The sequence below is a fragment of the Rana temporaria genome, chromosome 1 (genome assembly GCF_905171775.1).
Source record: "Rana temporaria chromosome 1, aRanTem1.1, whole genome shotgun sequence".
Lineage (NCBI taxonomy): Eukaryota > Metazoa > Chordata > Amphibia > Anura > Ranidae > Rana > Rana temporaria.
Window position 1 is genome coordinate 108,894,872 of NC_053489.1, and position 19,687 is coordinate 108,914,558.

Below are 19,687 nucleotides of genomic sequence, written 5' to 3' on the forward strand. Positions count from 1 at the left end.
ATGCCAGGAATGACAACACAAGCATGGATAGAGTGCAGTAGCTGTTTGGTCTAAAGGTTTATAAAGCCCTGCTTTCTCCAAATAAGAAATCTAAGAATATATAGTATGTACTGTAAAATCAAGGAATAAAAATAAAAAAGGAGCCGAAACAAAGATCAAATTGTCCTACTAATATAAAATAGTAAGAAAAAGAAAAAAGGCAGCACACGTCTGTCGTAATTTCAGCAATCTGACACCTGCCAGAGTGGGAAAGAGGTCGGTTTGGGTTCCAACCCCAAGCTTACAAACTGGATCATCAGCTTCAAACCACAGCTGGCACGCACTCCACAACAGGAGGCTTATAAGACTTTAGTGGGTTGTTTTAGCTGCCAATGTGTATACACACAACCACAGCACAAATAGTGGTTGCATGAACCTTCTACTGTGAATAAGTATAATGTGTTTATTGCAACTGTTTTTTACACATTATATATACACACACACATATTATATATATATATATATATAGATCTAGTTAAAGCTAAAAAATGGTAATCTACCATTATTAATGGATAACATGAATTCCAGAAGTTACACTTATGTGTAAATCTATTATTATTATTTTTTTATTTGACATTGTTCTAAATAGGGAATAATAATCTAGAAAATTAAATTGTTACATAGATTTTATAAAAGACCTGTTATATTTTGCAAGAATTTACACCAATACCTTCAAAATACGGGAATTCAGACACGAACATTCCTTAAGGTCATGTACCTTTTATTTTTTGCCACTTTATTTTTTTAACACTTTACTTTGACATTGCAACATCCCGTGTCAAATTTTAGAAATTGCTGTAGGAACAGGCAAAAGCAAAATCAAAATCAACCCTTACTGAGCTTACAAATTATTTTCTGCATTTAAAAATACCTGGACCGTTTCCAGTGAAATATAAGTTCATTCTGCAATTAAATGATCAGTGTCACACTGGTGTTTTCTTTACATGTGGTGGAGCATACACATCATTATACTTTTCCCATGTACAGCAATTGAATGTCAGTGCCACTGCGACCTAACAATTTTGCCAGGATTGGGCACAGACCACGATGTTCATTCAGATCTCTGGTAGGGGTAATATGTATAGCTTGTTTTTTTAGGCATGGGGGAGAAGGATTGATACATGCACATTTGTAAAATAGAAGCATATGGGTACATGTAATGTATATTTGTTTTTAGAAAAACATTTTTAGTTGCATTGCTTCAAATGGCCGTATAAGGTCTATAGCCAGCTGTCACTAGAGACAGACAGACTCTATACACACATTACTATCATGAGAACACAACAGACTAATTCATGTAAGGATACTTGCACACTGCTGTTCATTTCACACATATCTACAGTATGTGGTTTGTTAGATTTTATTGCACTTACCTTGCCAATAAAGAATGTGCGTTCAACAGGGCATATGAAAGGCACTCGCAAAATATAGGATTTACTATACAAGTTTGATAAACTGCAGATGAACACATTTAAAGCGTATCCTCAGCCAAAACTTTTTATTTTTAATTATGAATAGAATGGGGAAGGATTGGAATTAGTTTTTACTGGTATCCCTGTTGTAGATTATTGTATACTTCCTGTCTGATAAAACTGGGACATTACGTGAGAAAAAAATCTCCCCCAGTGGACTCCCTGATATCACAATAGTTCTAATCCTTCCCCTTGCTAGCCAAAACTTAAAAAAAAAAAAAGTTTTGGATGGAATTGAATTTAAAGCCCCCAATAACCTTCCAAAGCAGAACCCTTTATTGTAAGAGGTAATACATTTAACTCTTTGGTGGCCCATGCCCACATCTTATGACTAGTCCAAGCATTGTAGACTCCATCAGACTCTTCAGCATTGCACATTTCTAAGAGTGTTGGATGTCTGTGTTCCCCCACCATGCACTGTGGTTCCATCCTCTGGCCCCCTACGTCACTGCAGGACACAACAGTCAGAGGTCAATAGATGGAGCAGGGGACACAGGCATCAGATATTATCAGAGAGGTTGAATGTTGAGTCCAACATGCCCAACAGAGCAAAGATAAAACAGACAGTTACCAAAGAGCCAAGTATAATAGCTCTTCTATTACATACCTCCTTATTAATACATCAGAAAATGCAATACAAATAGGTTACCAATTCAGTGGTGTTAATGCTTTTCGTAGAAGTGTGTGAATGCCAGTTTGTATGTATCCTACAGAAAAACATCACTGTAAAAATTGTCCACATCCATTCACTAGAGATAATCTGTAGGCTGCCATCTGTATATAACTTGTACACGTTTCCATATTAATTGCATCTTATGTTTTCACTGATGGTTCGTACAGGGTTTTACACCATCATTTTTTAGAAAATAACTCAGTTTATTTGGGCTTGTTCCTAAATTCCTCATATCAATGACTTCAATGGATTTAAAAAAAAAAAAAAAAAGTTTTTTTTTGTCTTGCAAATACTAAAATAATCAAGTCCCGCGCCATTCATGAATTTTTTAGGATTTATATACAAAATTTCACCTTTACACAAGTCTCTCAAGTGACATATTTGATTTTTTCCCCCATCCCATCAGTCAGTTATTCATAGGATAACTTGTATCAAAAGCAATTTAATAAAAGCACTCATAAGCATTTTATTCCTATCCATGATTGCAGACATTTACAAAAACCAGAACAACATTTGAGTTTACCTTAAAAAATAACTTATTAAGCAGTGATATACACAGCACAAAATAGTTCAGAGAGAAAATGCGACAATTTAGAATTCAAACTGTAAACGTGAAAAAAATAAAACAAATATGATGGAACAAAAGTCTCTATGTCTTGCTACTTAAGATGGCATGTGATAATATCCTTTTACAATGTCCTGTGGGAATATATATATATTTATATATATATTTATATATATATGTACAGATGATAAGTTGCAGTTCGGCTTAGGGCAAATCTTACATATGCCACTCTTGACAGTTGCTAGAGTTTGGACCCGCTTCTTCACAAACAGGGCAAATGGCAACAAAAAAGATCCTTAAGTTAAACAGTACGGGTGGTGGATAGTTGTCCTCGGTGGCAGATCTGTGAAGAGGGCTAACTCACTGCGTTCTTCAGATTGAGAGAAGATGATGAATCACACACTCATTGTCATGCTGGGGGAATACTGCAAACAGAGAAGGAATCTTAGGTTATATTCCAGGCAGATCATTTATTCACCCTAAAGACACAAGTCAAGTTTTAAAGCAGCTAATATAAATATTGTAAATTGGTCTTCACAAGGAGCTGGAAAAGGGAAGCACATTGGCAAGGTAGGTGGTAGTGTGGTGATGCTTTGCTGTTGTTAAAATGGCAGGCAGGAAGCTACAACAGTGGTAACAGCATTATAGGCTTTGATAAGTGCTTATTTATAGTATGCCTTAAAAAAGCATGGCAGGTATTTGTATATGCGAGTCCAAGACTAATTACATTACTTTATAAACTTTTTGGCGAATAAAGCAGAAAATGGATCAATAGTCATGTATTATGCTGGTTGTCTGAAGCTGCCCTTTAATACCACCAGGAGAAAGGTTGTTTCTTCATGTTTATGTTGTCCGTATAGATTAAGATATAGAAAAATGATGGGACAATCTGGAATACATACAGGTCTTCTTACACACAAAATATTTTAAAGAACTTAAATGTAGTTACTGGTACTTAAACCCCCTAAAATGGAAATAAACTCAATATACAAACTTTTCTCCATCAGCAATCATAATGTACATACTTCTTGTACAACCTTCAAGATTCTCCAAACCTTTATAATTGTTTTAATTTTCTAGCATAGTGTTGCCAGTGAGGTTTGCGCATGCTTGGTTTAGCCATCATTTACAGTACATTGCCAAGCCATGATCTACAGTGTGCCGTGGTGGGTGGGGCAGCACAGTGGCTAAGTGGTTGGCACATTTGCCTAGCAGCACTTAGGGTAGCTAGTTGGAATCCCTACCACGACACTACCTGCCTGGATCCTTTCTAAATTGGTCCTAGTATGTGTATGTATGAATGAGAGGTAGGAACCTTAGGACTGTAAGCTCCTTGAGGGCAGGGACGGATGTGAATATGCAATATATATATTATATATCTGTGTGAAGAGCTGTGTAAATTAACAGTGCTACATAATGTAATAAATAAAATAAATAAATGTAATGCTCCAGCACAGGCATGTGATCTCCCGAGTTTGCAGAAAATGTTCTCCCTTCTATTGGCATGGCTCAATTGCTGTGTGCATGCGCAAGTTTAATGTACGGTGTCTGTATTCGGATTGAACCAAGATTTGGGAAGGTAAATGGAAGAAAATATCTAAGACAGTGTTTCTCAACTCCAGTCCTCGGGGCGCACCAACAGGTCTTGTTTTCAGGCTTTCCATTATTGTGCACAGGTGATTTTATCAGTTTCACTGCCTTAGTAATTACCACAGCAGTTTGATCTGAGGGAAATCCTGAAAACATGACCTGTTGGTGCGCCCCGAGGACTGGAGTTGAGAAACACTGATCTAAGATGGCACTGGCTTCAGAACCAAAGGGGCAATAAACAGACTACACCACAAAACACAGTAGGCATAATCCATAGATGTGTAAAGGGTATTTACTAATGACACATTGAAGCTTGGGAATAATGTTATGACGTTTTTTCTGGCTTTGAACTGCAGGGTTTAATTACGCTTTAAAATCTGCCAATGGCAGATCACCTACTGTATCATCTAAAATGTGAGCCTTCCTGCATCAAGGTGTAGTTTTACATCAGAGTTTAAATTATTATTCTGGTACCCGTATGTCATTTATACAACCTAGAACCTGTGAAAAGTCCCAGAGATTAACAACATAAGGGCCTCTAGCTTGTGGCCAACTGGAAGAACTATGTTCTCCTAACACAGACGTTTTATTGACTTCCCATAAGAAGCCAAAGACCTACTTTTCTGCAATAAAAGAGGACGTAATTTCTTCTGGCTGCACCTTGATAATAGTAACGTGACACAGTGGAAAGAAGAGTGTTGGGAGCACAAAGAGCTTAGAGACGCCTTACCCTATAAATAGAAATATTTGTTGTCCCTCCGCACCACAAACGTTTCCTAAACCATAAGGAGGGGGAGACAAGCGCCAACGAAGTGTAGCAGTTAGAATACTTTAATGTGGATAAAAGAATAACACTCACAAAAGGAAATATGACTCAAGCATGTAACGCTGTATGTGGATTTTCTCACCAGCATGGGTTGTAGTCTCAATCCACCAGAGAATAAAGCTAAGGGCCAAACAGTCTGAAGAGCCAGAGGCTCCCAAGGCTTCCTGGATCTGTGGAACGCAGAGCTCGGCGGATGGGACGTCGCGACTGGACGTGATTGAGAAACGTGGCAACACGTTTGCGCCCTGAAGGAGCGCATGCTCTTCAAATGCGTTCCACGACTCTACAAGCGCCAACTAAATATAGCAGATAGAATACTTTAATGTGGATTAAAAATATATAAATAATGGAAATATGACTCAAGCATGCAATGCTGTATGTGGATGTCCTTGCCACCATGGCTCCCAGTCTCAATCCGCCAGGGAATGAAGGGCTGAGGTCCTGGTCTCAATCCGCCGGGGAATAAAGGGCTGAGGTCCTGGTCTCAATCCGCCGGGGAATAAAGGGCTGAGGTCCTGGTCTCAATCCGCTGGGGAATAAAGGGCTGAGGTCCTGGTCTCAATCCGCCAGGGAATGAAGGGCTGAGGTCCTGGTCTCAATCCACCGGGGAATAAAGGGCTGAGGTCCTGGTCTCAATCAGCCGGGGAATTAAGGGCTGAGGTCCTGGTCTCAATCAGCTGGGGAATAAAGGGCTGAGGTCCTGGTCTCAATCAGCCGGGGAATAAAGGGCTGAGGTCCTGGTCTCAATCCCCGGGGAATAAAGGGCTGAGGTCCTGGTCTCAACTTGCCGGGGAATAAAGGGCTGAGGTCCTGGTCTCAATCCGCCAGGGAATAAAGGGCTGAGGTCCCGGTGTCTCAATCCGCCAGGGAAGAAAGGGCTGAGGTCCAGACAGTATGAAGAGCCGGAGGCTCCCAGGACTTCCTGGATCCATGGAATGTAGAGCCGTGGAACGCGTTTGCAGAGCATGTGCTCCTTCTTCAGGGCTCAAGTGTGTCACCACATTCCTCCATCGTGTCCAGACGTGATGCCACATCCACCGGGCTCTGCGTTCCACAGATCCAGAAAGCCCTGGGAGCTTCCGGCTCTTCAGACTGTTTGGAAATCAGCTTCATTCCCTGGTGGATTGAGACCAGTACCTGTGCTGGCGAGGACATCCACATACAGCGTTACATGCTTGAGTGATATTTCCTTTGTGAGTGTTATTCTTTCATCCACATTAAAGTATTCTAACTGCTATATTGCGTTAGCTCTTGTCTCTCCCTCCTTGTGTCTTTTCAGAGCTGCTTCTTGCTCCTAGAACTGAGCTGCCATGATAGTGAGAATTCTTTTATATGGGCTTTTTATCTCTGGACATTTATCAATTTGTGGACTCTAACCCAGTGTTTCTCAACTCCAGTCCTCAAGGTGCCCCAGAAGGTCATGTTTTCAGGATTTCCCTCAGATGAAACGGTTGTTGTAATTACTATATCAAGGAAACTGATCAAATCACCTGTGCAAAATAATGGGAAGTCTGAAAACCTGTCCTGTTGGGGCACCTTGAGGACTGGAGTTGAGAAACACTGCTCTAACCCCACCATCGTCCCCCGTATTTGTGCCAATTTTCCTTGTTTTTTTTTCCTAAACCATAATCTTCGCTCCCCAATTTTTAACCTTCCATTAACCTGCATCCTAATGCTTAAAAGTATCACTGTACTTTAGGTTTAGTCATACTTCTATATAAGCATGCCCAGCCCCCCTCCCATTCGTATATATAAACCTCACCCCAATCAGGTGCAATTTTTCTAACTAGATTGCCTAGCTGCATGTCAAAAATGTTCCTGGCCACCTTGGCATGAACTTTGCAAACCCATTCATTCCTATGGCCTGTACAGTAATGCCGTGTACACCGATGGACCGTTTTCATCAGACGAAGTGATCGTGTGTGGGCCCCATCTTCTCAGCACGTCGTTGTGTTTTACGTCACCGCGTTCTGACACGATCGTTTTTTTAAACTGATGGTGTGTAGGTAAGATTGATGAAAGTCAGCTTCATCGGATATCTGATGAAAAAATCCATCAGACCGTTTTCATCGGATGAACCGATCGTGTGTACAGGGCATTAGAGTATGTTAACCTGTTCAAGTCCAAGGATGATCTAAACCTTTGTGACCAGACCAAAATTTGAAGTTCTGAAATAAGCGGTTTTACTCAACTTTTTAACCGCTCTAGACACCAAAAAAAAATTTGTTGCACCATTTAAGCAACTATAGGGCCTTCATCTGGTAAAAAAATACCCTGAAAATATTTGAAAAATAAACAAAGGATCACAAAGGAAGGGGGTGCAGCATGTTGATATGAAGTGGTTAATTTAATTTTACCTCTAACTTCAAACACTATATTAACTACTTCCGGACCACCCAATGCCCATATACTGCAGCAGGGCATCCCGACTAAGCAAAACAAAGTACCTGTATACGCTGTTCGCGCTTCCGGATCTCGGGCACATGCCATCGGACACAGTGGGAGCCAACCACAATCATTCGGGGGAATGACAGAATGGTGGTCTGCCTATGTAAACAAGGCAGACCGTCATTCTGTCACAGAGGAAGTGAGATATCTGTGATTCTTACTAATCAGGAACACAGATCTCTCTCAATCTAGTGTCCGCATCCCCCCACAGTTAGAGAGCACACATAGAGAACACAGTTAAACCTTTGTTTTCCCCCCGATGTTAACCCCTTCCCTGTCAGTGCATTTTTGTAGCACTGATCACTGTATTGGTGCCACTAGTCCCCAAAAAAGTGTCACTTGGTGTCCAATTTGTCCGCCGCAATCCCACTAAAAATCGCTGATTGCTGCCAATACTAGTAAAAAAAAAGAAAAAAAAAAAAAAAAGAAGAAGACCCTAAATCTATCCCATAGTTTGTAGACACGATAACTTTTTTGCAAACCAATCAATATATGCCAGTTGGGATTTTTTTTACCAAAAATATGTAGCAGAATACAAATTGGCCTAAATTGATGAAGAAATTTGATGTTTTACATATTTTTATTGGACATGTTCTATAGCAGAAAGTAAAAATTTTTTTTTCAAAATTTTTGCTCGTTTTTTGTTTATAATAAACTATATGTTGCGCTTGAGTGAAAAAATAATAATAATAATAATATATAATTAAATAAAGTGCAAAGTCAGTCTTCAATACGGCACCAATGTAATGAGTTCACAGTATTATATATGTGCAAAAGTTCTTGTTCACTTAATTCCTCCACCTTGTGAAGATTGACCACTTATTACGGGGGGGTATCAAAAGGGGCTCATGTATCTCATATGTTCTATCCCCGGTCACTCCTCAGCATACAAAGGACAAGGGAAATCATTCAAATACCGCTGGGAAACTACACTCCTCCAGTCTCAGATTGTGGTGTCCAGTGCAATGTATCAAAAAACAGAATGCCACATAGTGTAAGGATGCCTTAACCCGACACGTTTTGCTGCAAAAGGACTTCTTCGCCCCGGGAAGAAGTCCTTTTGGGACGAAACTGGTCGGGTTAATGCATTGTTTCCTGTTATTGCGTATGACTGGTCTGGCTGAAGTTTTTATGTGATGGCATGTCAGTGCATTACTTGAATAAAGACCATTTTAAAGGATTTTACACTTTTTGATGTCATCTCTTTGCTGATGCATTGCACCGGACACCACGATCTGACACTGGAGGAGTATCGTTTCCCAGCGGTATTTGGATGATTTCCCTCGACCTTTGTATACGGAGGAGTAACCGGGGATGGAACATATGAGATACATGAGCCCCTTTTGGACCTCCCTCATAATAGGTGGCCAACAATATCTGATAAGAATATATCCATACTTATGGTGGTGGTCTATTCACAAGTTGGAGGAATTAAGTGAACAAGAACTTTTGCACATATATAATACTGTGAAGGCATTACATTGGTGCCGTATTGAAGACACATGGACTGACTGCATTTTATTTAATTATATATTATTATTATTATCATCTCAAACGCAACACATTGTTTATTATATTTGTTTATGTGATTTTATCTCACGTTAATGGTGCTGCTATTTATATGATACCAAGTTTGCATACATGAGCGCAGTCTTCATTTAATTTTTTTGTTCATAGTGCAAAAAATTTAAACCGTAGAGCTGATCAAATACCACCAAAAGAAAGCTCTATTTGTGAGGAAAAAAGGACATCAATTATGTTTGGGAGCCACGTCGCACGACCGCGCATTTGTTAGTATCCGTATTGCAAAAAATGGCCTGGTCATTAAGGGGTTCTGGGGCTGAAGTGGTTAACCCATTAATCCTTAGCACTTGAGTTCCCACACTTAAACTTTACACCCAACCAAAGCCTAAAATGTTACTCTTAAATAACTTGAACCCAAACAGTGTTGGTGCTGGGAGCATATCTAAACCCAAAAATGCTAAATACATGTCAGGTTAGTAGTCCTTCGCTGTGGTGACCGGTATTTTCTGGTACGTGCAGAAAATATATTTGTCCCTAAAAAGAAAACTAAAGCTGCCACTACATCTAAAGACTTGTAAAAGCCGAAATATTATGTTTTGCTCTGGAATTTAGATATACTGTACTTTGAAGTTTGCAATGCAGAGACCGTGCAGTGGCTGATACCAAGCTCCCAGCGTAGCATGAAATTATTGGTTATTCTGTTGTTTATTTAGAGCAGAATCTGAATGTCCAAGTGCACAGCCTGTCACCTTTACTAGGAGATTAAACTAACTTTTATATACAGTTATGACTGAGCACCTATCACCCTTCAACACAAACAGAATAAGTGCTAAGAAATGGTCTAAATATATCCATGCTTACAAAACTTTTTGAAATTGTGATCTTTAGGGGTCTTAAGATTTCTCACTATTTGAATGCTTAGAGGTAGATGTGCTAGGAGCTGCTGCCATGTTCACACAGGGATAGTAATGATTACAGGAGCTTATGTAGGAGCAAACACGAATACAGTGGGTATAGAAAACAATCACCCCCTCCTTTAAAATAATCACATTTTGTTGCTTTGCAGCCTGAAATGAAGACAGGCACCATTTTTGTTTTATCCAGCTGTATTTACTCAGTGCAACTTATAACACCCAAGTGAAAGATATAACACCAACATTAAAAAATAAAAATAAAATCAAAAACAGAATCACGAGTTGGAAAAAGGATCACCCCCTTGTGTCAGTATTTTGTTGAACCACCTTTTGCTTTAATTACAGCCTTTAGTCTGTTGGGATATGTCTCTACTATTTTTGCACATCTAGACTTTGCAATGTTTGTTCACTCTTCTTTGCAGAACTACTCAAGTTCAGTTAAATTTGATGGTGACAGTTTGCGGACTGAAGTCTTCAAGTCTCTGTGTAAGTCTGGGCTCTGCCTAGGTCATGCAAGGACATTCACTTTTTTCTCCTTCAACCACTGTGTGGTAATTTTTGCTGTGTGCTTTGGGTCATTGTCATGTTGGAAGGTAAACCTTCTCCCCATTGACAACTTTCTGAAAGAGGGCAGCAGATTTTCCTCAAGAATTGGTGGTATTTTGCCACATCCATTTTTCTTCAATCCTGACAAGTGCTCCAGTCCCTGCTGCAGAGAAACACCGCCACAACAGGGTATTACCACCTCCATGCTTTACTGTAGGAATAGTGTTATTTGGATGGTGAACTTTATTGGATTTTCACCAGTCATATAATTTGGTGTTGAGGCCAAATAATAAAATTATAGTCTCATCTGACCATGACATCTTTTTTCATGTGGCCTCAAAATCTTCAAGCTGCGGCATGTGGCCTTTGAGGAGTGACTTTTTTTTGCAACCCTCCCATACAAGCCACATTTGTGGAGAATTTGTGATATTGTTGTCACATGCACACAATGACTACTCGGTTATAAATTACTGAAACTGCTTCAGAGTTCCTGTAGGCCTCTTGTAGGTCTCACTAACCAGTTTCCTCTTGGCGCTTTCATGCAGTTTGACGCAATGACCTGATCTGGGGAGGGTCTGTGTTGTACCAAATACTTTCCACTTCTTAATAATAGACTTCACTGTACTTCTAGGCATTGATAAAGCCTTTGACTTTTTTTTTCTTCTATCCATCTCCTGACTTGTGCTGGCCCACAACTTTATCCCAGAGATCTTGGTGACATTGAATGAATGAATGAATGAAAAACTTATAAAGCGCGGCGCATGCGAACTGAATCGCTTCTGGGCGCTAGTTGTTCGTGTCTCATGACATCAAAAGAGCAGAGTTTTGATCCGTCTTCTGAAAGTCAGGTGGTTTTCCTCCAACCGAATGCTGGTTGGTAAAGCGTTCCATAGTCTAGGACCCTGAAAAGCAAACCTTCTTTCTCCTTTGGACTTGTATTTGGTTTTTGGTACCCTGACCAGATTTTGGTCGGTGGATCGCAGAACGCGATTCGAATTGTGAGGTTCTATCTTGTCGCAAAGATATTGCGGAGCCTTCCCATGGATGCACTTATGTGTCAGGCAGAGTGCTTTAAATGCAATTCTGTCTTTTACTGGCAGCCAGTGAAGGGTTCTCAACGAAGGTGAGATTGATTCCCATTTTTTTTTCCCAGTCACCAGTCTGGCGGCCGTATTCTGAACGACTTGCAGACGGGAGATTTGGTACTTTGGGAGTCCGAGGTACAGGGCGTTAGCATAGTCCAGTCTGGAATTCACGATTGTTCCCACCACGACTGCTACGTCTTCTTTGGGGATAAATGGAATAAGTCTGCGAAGTAGGCGCAACAGATGGTGCGCTCCGCTGACTACTGACCCTATTTGTGCGTCCATTGTCATGAAGGTGTCGAAGATGACCCCGAGACTTTTGACTTTGGAGCTAGGGGTGATGATTTGGCCCAGAATGGGCGGGGGTGTCCAGGTTGTTGCCAGTTGACTCTTTCGGCTGGCGTGAAACATAAGGAGTTCTGTTTTTGAACTGTTGAGTTTAAGATAACTCTTAGTCATCCAGTTTTCTATCAAAGAGAGACATTTCTCTAAACTGAGATGATGATCCTTTTTGTTGCAGATGCGAAAATACAGTTGCGTATCGTCTGCATAAGAGTGATAGAGTAGTTCTTGGCTACTGATAATATCAAAGAGAGGGCGAAGATAGATGTTGAATAGCACCGGTGACAGGGGGGATCCTTGGGGGACTCCACATGACACCGTGCGCTTTTCCAACGTGAAACAACCCAATTTAACTGTTTGTGATCGGTTTTCAAGAAAGGAAGAAAACCATGGTAAATCACCTTCTGCGACTTCTGCTACCTTGGCTAGTCGCATTAGTAACAGTTTGTGGTCTACCGTGTCAAAGGCTGCGCTTAGGTCCAGCAGAACCAGGAGACAAGATTCTCCTTCGTCTGCGGCCTCGAGGGCATCGTCCCATATTTTGAGTAAGGCCGTTTCTGTCCCGTGTCCGGGACGGAAGCCTGATTGTAATGGATCTAGTAGATTGTGGGTATCTAGATGCTGTTGCAGCTGTTGTACCACTACTTTCTCCATTATCTTGGAGAGAACATTTAGGCCTGTTATGGGACGGCGGTGAGTTGGGTCCTTGGGATCCAGGTTAGGTTTTTTCAAGATGGGCTGGATTGTGCCCTCTTTCAACAGGGATGGCACTGTGCCTTCCTTAAATGACTGGTTTATAAGCTGTGTGATGGGTGGTGCCAGGATGTCGGCACATTCCTTCAGCAGTTTGGTGGGGATGATATCATTGGGCGATGTGCTGTTCCGCAAAGCACCAATGATATTTTTTGTGGTATCGATGGAGATCGGTTCCAGAGTGAACTTTGTTGATTGTAGAGCGTTTCTGTGGGTGTTTTGTGGTTGATTGACGGTGGGGTTGAGGGGGGTATTGTTTTGCATGATGCTTTCCCGGATTCTTTCAATTTTGTTGATGAAGAAATCCGATAGTTCATTGCAGAACTCTTGGGTGTCTGAGTTGGGGACTTCAAGACATCCTGGATTCATGGTCTGGGTGACCATCTTGAAGAGTTCGCGGGGGCGGTTTAGGGCGCTGTTAATCGCCATAGAAAAATGATGTTTCTTGGCTTTGAAGATTTCTTTATGATATCGTGTTGTTATTGCCTTGTAGATGATGAGGTTATCCTCTGCAGGACTTCTTTTCCAGGCGGCTTCCGCCCTTCTGCGCTCTTGCTTCAGAAGCGACAGCTGGTTGTTGAACCAGCCGGACTTTCTTTTTCGGATGCAGGCTTTGCCTTGCCATTTATAATTGATTGCTTCAGTTGCACTAACCAGGGACCAAAATGCAGCAGGAAAGCTCTTTTCATGCTGATCTAATCAAAATGACCACAGCTGATCACAGTTGAAAGTCAAATGGCTTTGTGTGCCATTGAGGAGGGGATTAGCTACACCTGATTGAGTTTTAAGTCATTTTTAGGAGGGGTGATCCTTTTACAGCGATTCTGTTTTTGAATTTTATTTTTCTGACATGTTGGTATTATATCTTTCACTTGGATGTTATATGTTGCACTGAGTAAATACAGATGGATAAAACAAAACTGTGTCTGTCTTCCTTTTTAGGCTGCAAAGCAACTTTTTTAGATTCCCACTGTATATCTGTGATAAATATTTCCATTATTGAGGTGATATTTTTGTGCAGAGGTCTCAGACAAAAAACACAGAAACTACTCACACTTTCACTCTGGAAGGGGTTTAAGAAATTTCCACCCATTTCACCGTCATCTCTTGGCGTGCCTGGCTGGTTACTCAGACTCATGTTGTTTGGAGAGTTCTGTACCCAGAATACAAGATTAGGTACAATGTAACATTATATGCATACTGTATATGTACAATATACTATACTTCTCTCTCATATTATTTTATATATATATATATATATATATATATATATATATATATATATATATATATATATATATAAAAAACACATTTCCCATCCCCAGTAGCTTAAACCTACGTTTTCTTTCATTCACCCATTGCCCCATTCAACGCTGAAAGCCAAAGGAAATACCCCATATTTTCAAGAATAGAGGAGCAGGTGACTCATTCATATAATGACTATGGGCTAATTAGTGCTGTTATACTGATGCCCTACTTCAGTGACTTGTAGCCAACACAGGACTTTGCTTTTACTGAAGCTGAACAGAGTGAGAGGACCAAAAGGAAGGCAATTATATAGATTTGTGGAGGTCTGCATCAGAGTGAACCTGTTGCTTTGCTCTTCATGGGCAGAACATAGATTCACTTTAAAGTTTGTGTAAACCCTAAATCTATTTTTGTGTGTTTGGCATCATGCCTCACTGTATACAGTTTTCTTAAGCATGTCTTTTTTGTAGCTCGGTTGTAAAGTTTCTTGCCAGTACCAATACTTCCTGTGATATGTTGACAATGCTAAGCAACTGCCTCCAAATTGCAGCCTTGAGAGCGACTTTAGTTGCTTGTATCATATCAGTTGGGTGGCTAATTACAGCCTGTTAATGCTGCTCCTATTGCGAGGCAGTGGCTTAGCACTGTCCATTGTATTTTCTATGCAATCTTTAAATAAAATATGTAACCAGCATTAGTGTCCCTGTTGAAGTTATCCAAAATATATCACATAGTAGGTGAGGTTGAAAAAATACACAAGTATATCAAGTCCAACCTATGTGTGTGATTATATGTCAGTATTACCTTGTATATTCCTGTACGTTGTGGTCGTTTAGGTGCTTATCTAATAGTTTTTTTAACCTATCGATGCTCCCCGCTGAGACCACTGCCTGTGGAAGGGAATTCCACATCCTTTCCGCTCTTACAGTAAAGAACCTTCTATGTAGTTTAAGGTTAAACCTCTTTTCTTCTAATTTTAATGAGTGGCCACGTGTCTTATTAAACTCCCTTCCACGAAAAAGTTTTATCCCTATTGTGGGGTCACCAGTACAATATTTGGAAATCAAAATCATATCCCCTCTCAAGCATCTCTTCTCAAGAGAAAATAAGTTCAGTGCTTGCAACCTTTCCTCATAATTAATGTCCTCCAGACCCTTTATTAGCTTTGTCGCAATTCTCTGTACATCTTTCCTGAGGACTGGTGCCCAGAACTGGACAGCATACTCTACTCTATATTCTATAATTTCTTCAGTGTAGGCGACACAAAAATGTTGTTTCTATTACAAAAGTATAGACAATGTATTTACAAATGAAATAAAGGTTTTTCCACCAATTATGCACTTTTTTTGGAAATGTGTCATTAAAAAACTAAAGCGGACCACCCTGTGTTTTGAAGTGTTACTTGTGGTACTGCATCTGGTTCTTTATATTCAGTGTTATATGGCATTGTCTCTTTTGGGACACCATCACTAATATTTGCACATAACTTGTGTTATCTGTATTTTTTCATTTACATACATACAAAAATAAATAAATCATACAATCCTATATACACAATCCTATACCCATAGTTGATCCAGAGGAAGGCAAAAAATACAGCAAAGCATGATCCAATTTGCTACAGCAAGAGAAAAAATTCCTTCCTGAATCCCGAGAGGCAATCGGATTTCCCCCGAATCAACTTTACCTATAACTGTTAGTATCCAGTTATATTATGTACATTTAGGAAAGAATCCGTTCTTTCTTTTAAGAAAGCTACTGAGCTGGCCAGAACCACCTCTGATGAGAGTCTATTCCACATTTTTACAGCTTTTACTGTGAAGAAACCTTTCTGTATTTGGAGATAAAATCGCTTTTCCTCCAGACAAAGAACAGTGTGCCCCTTGTCCTCTGTGATGACCCTAAAGTGAATAACTCAACACCAAGTTCACTATATGAACCATATACAGTTAGGTCCATTTATATTTGGACACAGGCACAAGTACATTTTTTTCAGGTATTTACCAAAACATATATTTAAGCTATAGTTATATAATGTTACAGGCTAAAAGTGCACACTCTCCGGTTTAATTTAAGGGTATGCACATCCAAATCAGATGAAGGGTTTAGGAATTACAACTCTTAAGAATAGCCATCCCCCTTTTTCAAGGGACCAAAAGTAATTGGAGAATTGAATCAAAAGCTGTTTCACATCCAAGTGTGGGCTACTCCTTTGTTAGGATTCTCAATAAAATATGAAACAACATTTTATTTATGATTATCTTCGATTGTCTTTTACATTTGAGACCCTGAAAATGGGGGGACTGTGTATAAAAAATGGTTTCAGTTTCTAAAATTTGTACTTAATATTTATGTTCAAACCCTTTAATTAAAGCTGAATCTGCACTTCAAATTAATTAGTATAGTTTCATTTCCAGTTTATTCTAGTGGCATACAGAGCCAAAAAAGTATTTGATGATCGATAATATCCCCCTAATCAAATCTTATCAAGACAGAATAAAGTCAGTTCCTCAATAGCTGAGCTCCTCCATCCTTCTTATCAGTTTGGTTGCTCTTCTCTTCACCTTCTCCAGTTCCCCAATATCCTTTTTGTGGAATATAATATAATATTGTCGCAATTTATATCATTATGATTTAAGCACATAGTTTGATTGTTAGCACTTATATTGTTGTTTAGAATTGTTGTAAACCAACCAAGTTTTATTAGTGCCACTTACTTATAGTTTAGGTGTTGTATTCGGACCATTAGTTTGCTGCTTTTTTAGAACCGATTTTTGCTTTAGGTACTTTTTTTTCAGTTTTTCTCTCTTTTTTTGGTTTTATTTGAACACACACACTACTACCTTTATTAGTAGGAAAAGATTATGGGGTTGATTTACTAAAGGCAAATAGACTGCGCACTCTGCAAGTGCAGTTGCACCAGAGTTTTAGTAAAATGAGGTGAGGCCCCCATTTGCAAAGAATACCCAATCATGTGCAAGGAAAATAAAAATGCATTTTTGCTTGCACACGATCATCCAAATGATACAAGTCCACAAAGTTTCTGCTCATTTACTAAGCTCTAAGCAACTGCTCTTGCAGAGTGCAACTGCACTTCGCAAAGTACACATTTTTTTCCCTTTAGTAAATCAACCCCTATGTGTCTCTCACTGATTTAGTTTCACTTTGTTCCTAAGGCCTGACTTTCCAAGACATCATTGCCCATGGTGGAGAGTTAACCACTACTTAACCTCCCTGGTGGTATGATTATGTCAGATTTTTGATGCTGAAAGCCGTACATTGTTTCGCATATTGTAGGCCTGTAATTCTTAGGAATAACTCACTTAAATCTGTCCAAACAAGAGTCTAGTAGAAATCCCGGGTATGATAAAGTTTGAAACACTAAATCATAAATTATAATATAATAAATAACTATAATTATAACAAATAATAAAATGTATTCAATAATGTAATCAAATTAAAAACAAACACCAAAATTTGCGCAGTTGCAGAATTGTCACTGTCATTACTTTCAGTGTCTGATGACGAATTTCCCCACAAATCGCTATCGCTCAATTCTGCAAGAGGTTCTAATTTATTATCGTTGTTTTCTATCTGGTCTAAAACCACTTTTGACGTAAAGGGACACTTTTTGTTTGCTATGGACAATTTCAAGTTTCCAGGCAGAAAGAACAGTTTATATAATATAAAACTGGATGCAGGGCACTGGACAAACCACTAGGGACAAAGGGGAGGTGAAATAATTTTATACAGTAATGTAATCTGTATGATTACAATGTACTGTGTTTTGTGTGTTTAACTTTTTGAATTTGGCACCGGGCTCGGTCCCTATGCATCGCAACGCCATCAGGGAAGTCTGGCACTGTGACGAGCACAGCGGAGGACACACAGCGGGGAGACATTGCAGGATCCTGGCGACAAGGTAAGTAACTTTGCCTGGATCCTGCGATGCGAGTGTGACTCGGGATTACCGCTTTTGGTATGAAAAATTCAACCCAAGCCACACTCAGGAAAACCCACACAAACGATCCAAGCTCTTGTTTCAGAGTTTACATTTTTTGGAGTGGCCCCATCACACCAATCACAATATGCACTTACCTTGGAAATACTGTCCATGTCCCCTGAGCCTAGTAAAAAAAAAAAAAAATGATGGAAACACATTAGACACACGTCAAAATTTCACCTACAGTCACAGATAGACATGAATGTGGCACAGAATTTAGTAGGATATGCTAATTCTCATACTAATGGCCTGTCATTCCTTATAAATGCTAGCAGAGATGTGTACTTAGCAGAGCTCTCATTCTCTGCAGGTCATTGATGATTTATAATTATATATCAAGTTGACAAATGATAGAAGTTTTTATTTTATTTTTTTTATTCCTGAGGGCTGAGAAAAGGCGACCATTGGCACATAATCAAGACAAGAGATAATGTGTGCAGAAAGCACAGAAAGTTACCAAAGCCAGAATCACGCAGTAAGATATACAAGTAGTCATAATGTGACAGCTGTATGTGTCAGCAAAACTTCTATTTTATCAGTTTTGGATAGAAATGACAGCTAGCTTCTGCATGAACAGCAATCAACAGGCCTCAAAATGTGGTAAGGTCACATATTTTTTTTCCTTTGCCAACTATTCGAATGTAATCATAAAACAAAAGAAAGCACCTTACACAGGCGTATACAGTACATTTATGAGTGGTATACAAAATATAAGAAAGTATAGGTGGGTGAACCAGGTTCAAACAGTCATACAGCCAATCAGATGATAGCTACTGTATTCTCTGTATGTTCAGAAATCATTACGTTTCTACATACAGGAGGTTCTGAAGAGGTGTCTTGCACCAAAGTAAACCAATCTGGAATCATACAGCTCTACATAATACCCTCCTTTCGTCTTTAATACAGTTGCTAATATTTTCAAATATGGTAAGAATACTTTCTAAGTGTAAAATAATGGTGACAGGATTAAAATATTTAATTGAGGACAATAAATTAAGTAACATTAGGACTAGAGACACAAATGGCAAACCTGTTTAAATGCATAACGCCGGAAACATAAAGACATGAGTTGAATAGTTTGGTGTTCGGAATCTTTCTTGAGTGGCCTGCACAGAGCCATCAACTTAACCCTAATAAACACTTATGGGATGTATTGCTGATTGCAAGCTAGGTCTTCATATCTCACATCAGTACCTGACCTCCGAAATGCTCACTTGGCTGGATTCCCAAAGCCACAATCCAACATCTTATACAAAGCCTTTTAAATGGGATGTTCAACAAGCTTGTATAGCTCATACTAAAACGTACCTACAATATCAATAAAACAAATTGAACCTCCAAAAAACAAAAAAAAAGTTCTATGTGTTTTGTGTTTAAAATATTCCGAAAAATATCTTCACTCATTATGGGCTGATAAAAGACAAACAAAATACAGCAAATTACGTATCAATAAAGTTAATGAGAAACATACCTAATGAGCCATTTATATGGTGCGGTTCCATTCCCCCTAATGCACTCATTGGACCATCTGATCCAGGGCCCATGGGAAACTAGTAACAAAAAAAGAAAGAATCGCAGGTAAAACGACTTCGCCATCATAAAGCAAGAGTGATGGATCAGTGTACTTGCACTATTTTCACTGATCTAGCCTTGCTCAGG

The 19,687-nt window shown here is 39.5% G+C and overlaps 1 protein-coding gene across 2 annotated transcripts in view; it reads right to left on the minus strand.

Moving 5' to 3' along the window:
- Nucleotides 1–778: 778 nt before the first annotated feature.
- The window catches only part of SSBP2 (single stranded DNA binding protein 2), a 313,296-nt gene continuing 294,387 nt past the window's right edge, over nucleotides 779–19,687 (minus strand). Inside the window, exons 14-18 of one of the 2 annotated variants that reach the window (XM_040341647.1) lie at nucleotides 19,500–19,578; nucleotides 18,124–18,152; nucleotides 13,832–13,930; nucleotides 5,070–5,115; nucleotides 779–3,174 (exon numbers count right to left, since the gene is read on the minus strand). In XM_040341647.1, coding sequence (XP_040197581.1) covers nucleotides 5,071–5,115; nucleotides 13,832–13,930; nucleotides 18,124–18,152; nucleotides 19,500–19,578 — 252 coding nt within the window. In that variant the 3' untranslated portion in view covers nucleotides 779–3,174; nucleotide 5,070. The remainder of the gene's footprint in view (nucleotides 3,175–5,069; nucleotides 5,116–13,831; nucleotides 13,931–18,123; nucleotides 18,153–19,499; nucleotides 19,579–19,687) is intronic. The other variant, XM_040341649.1, reaches the window with a different exon arrangement.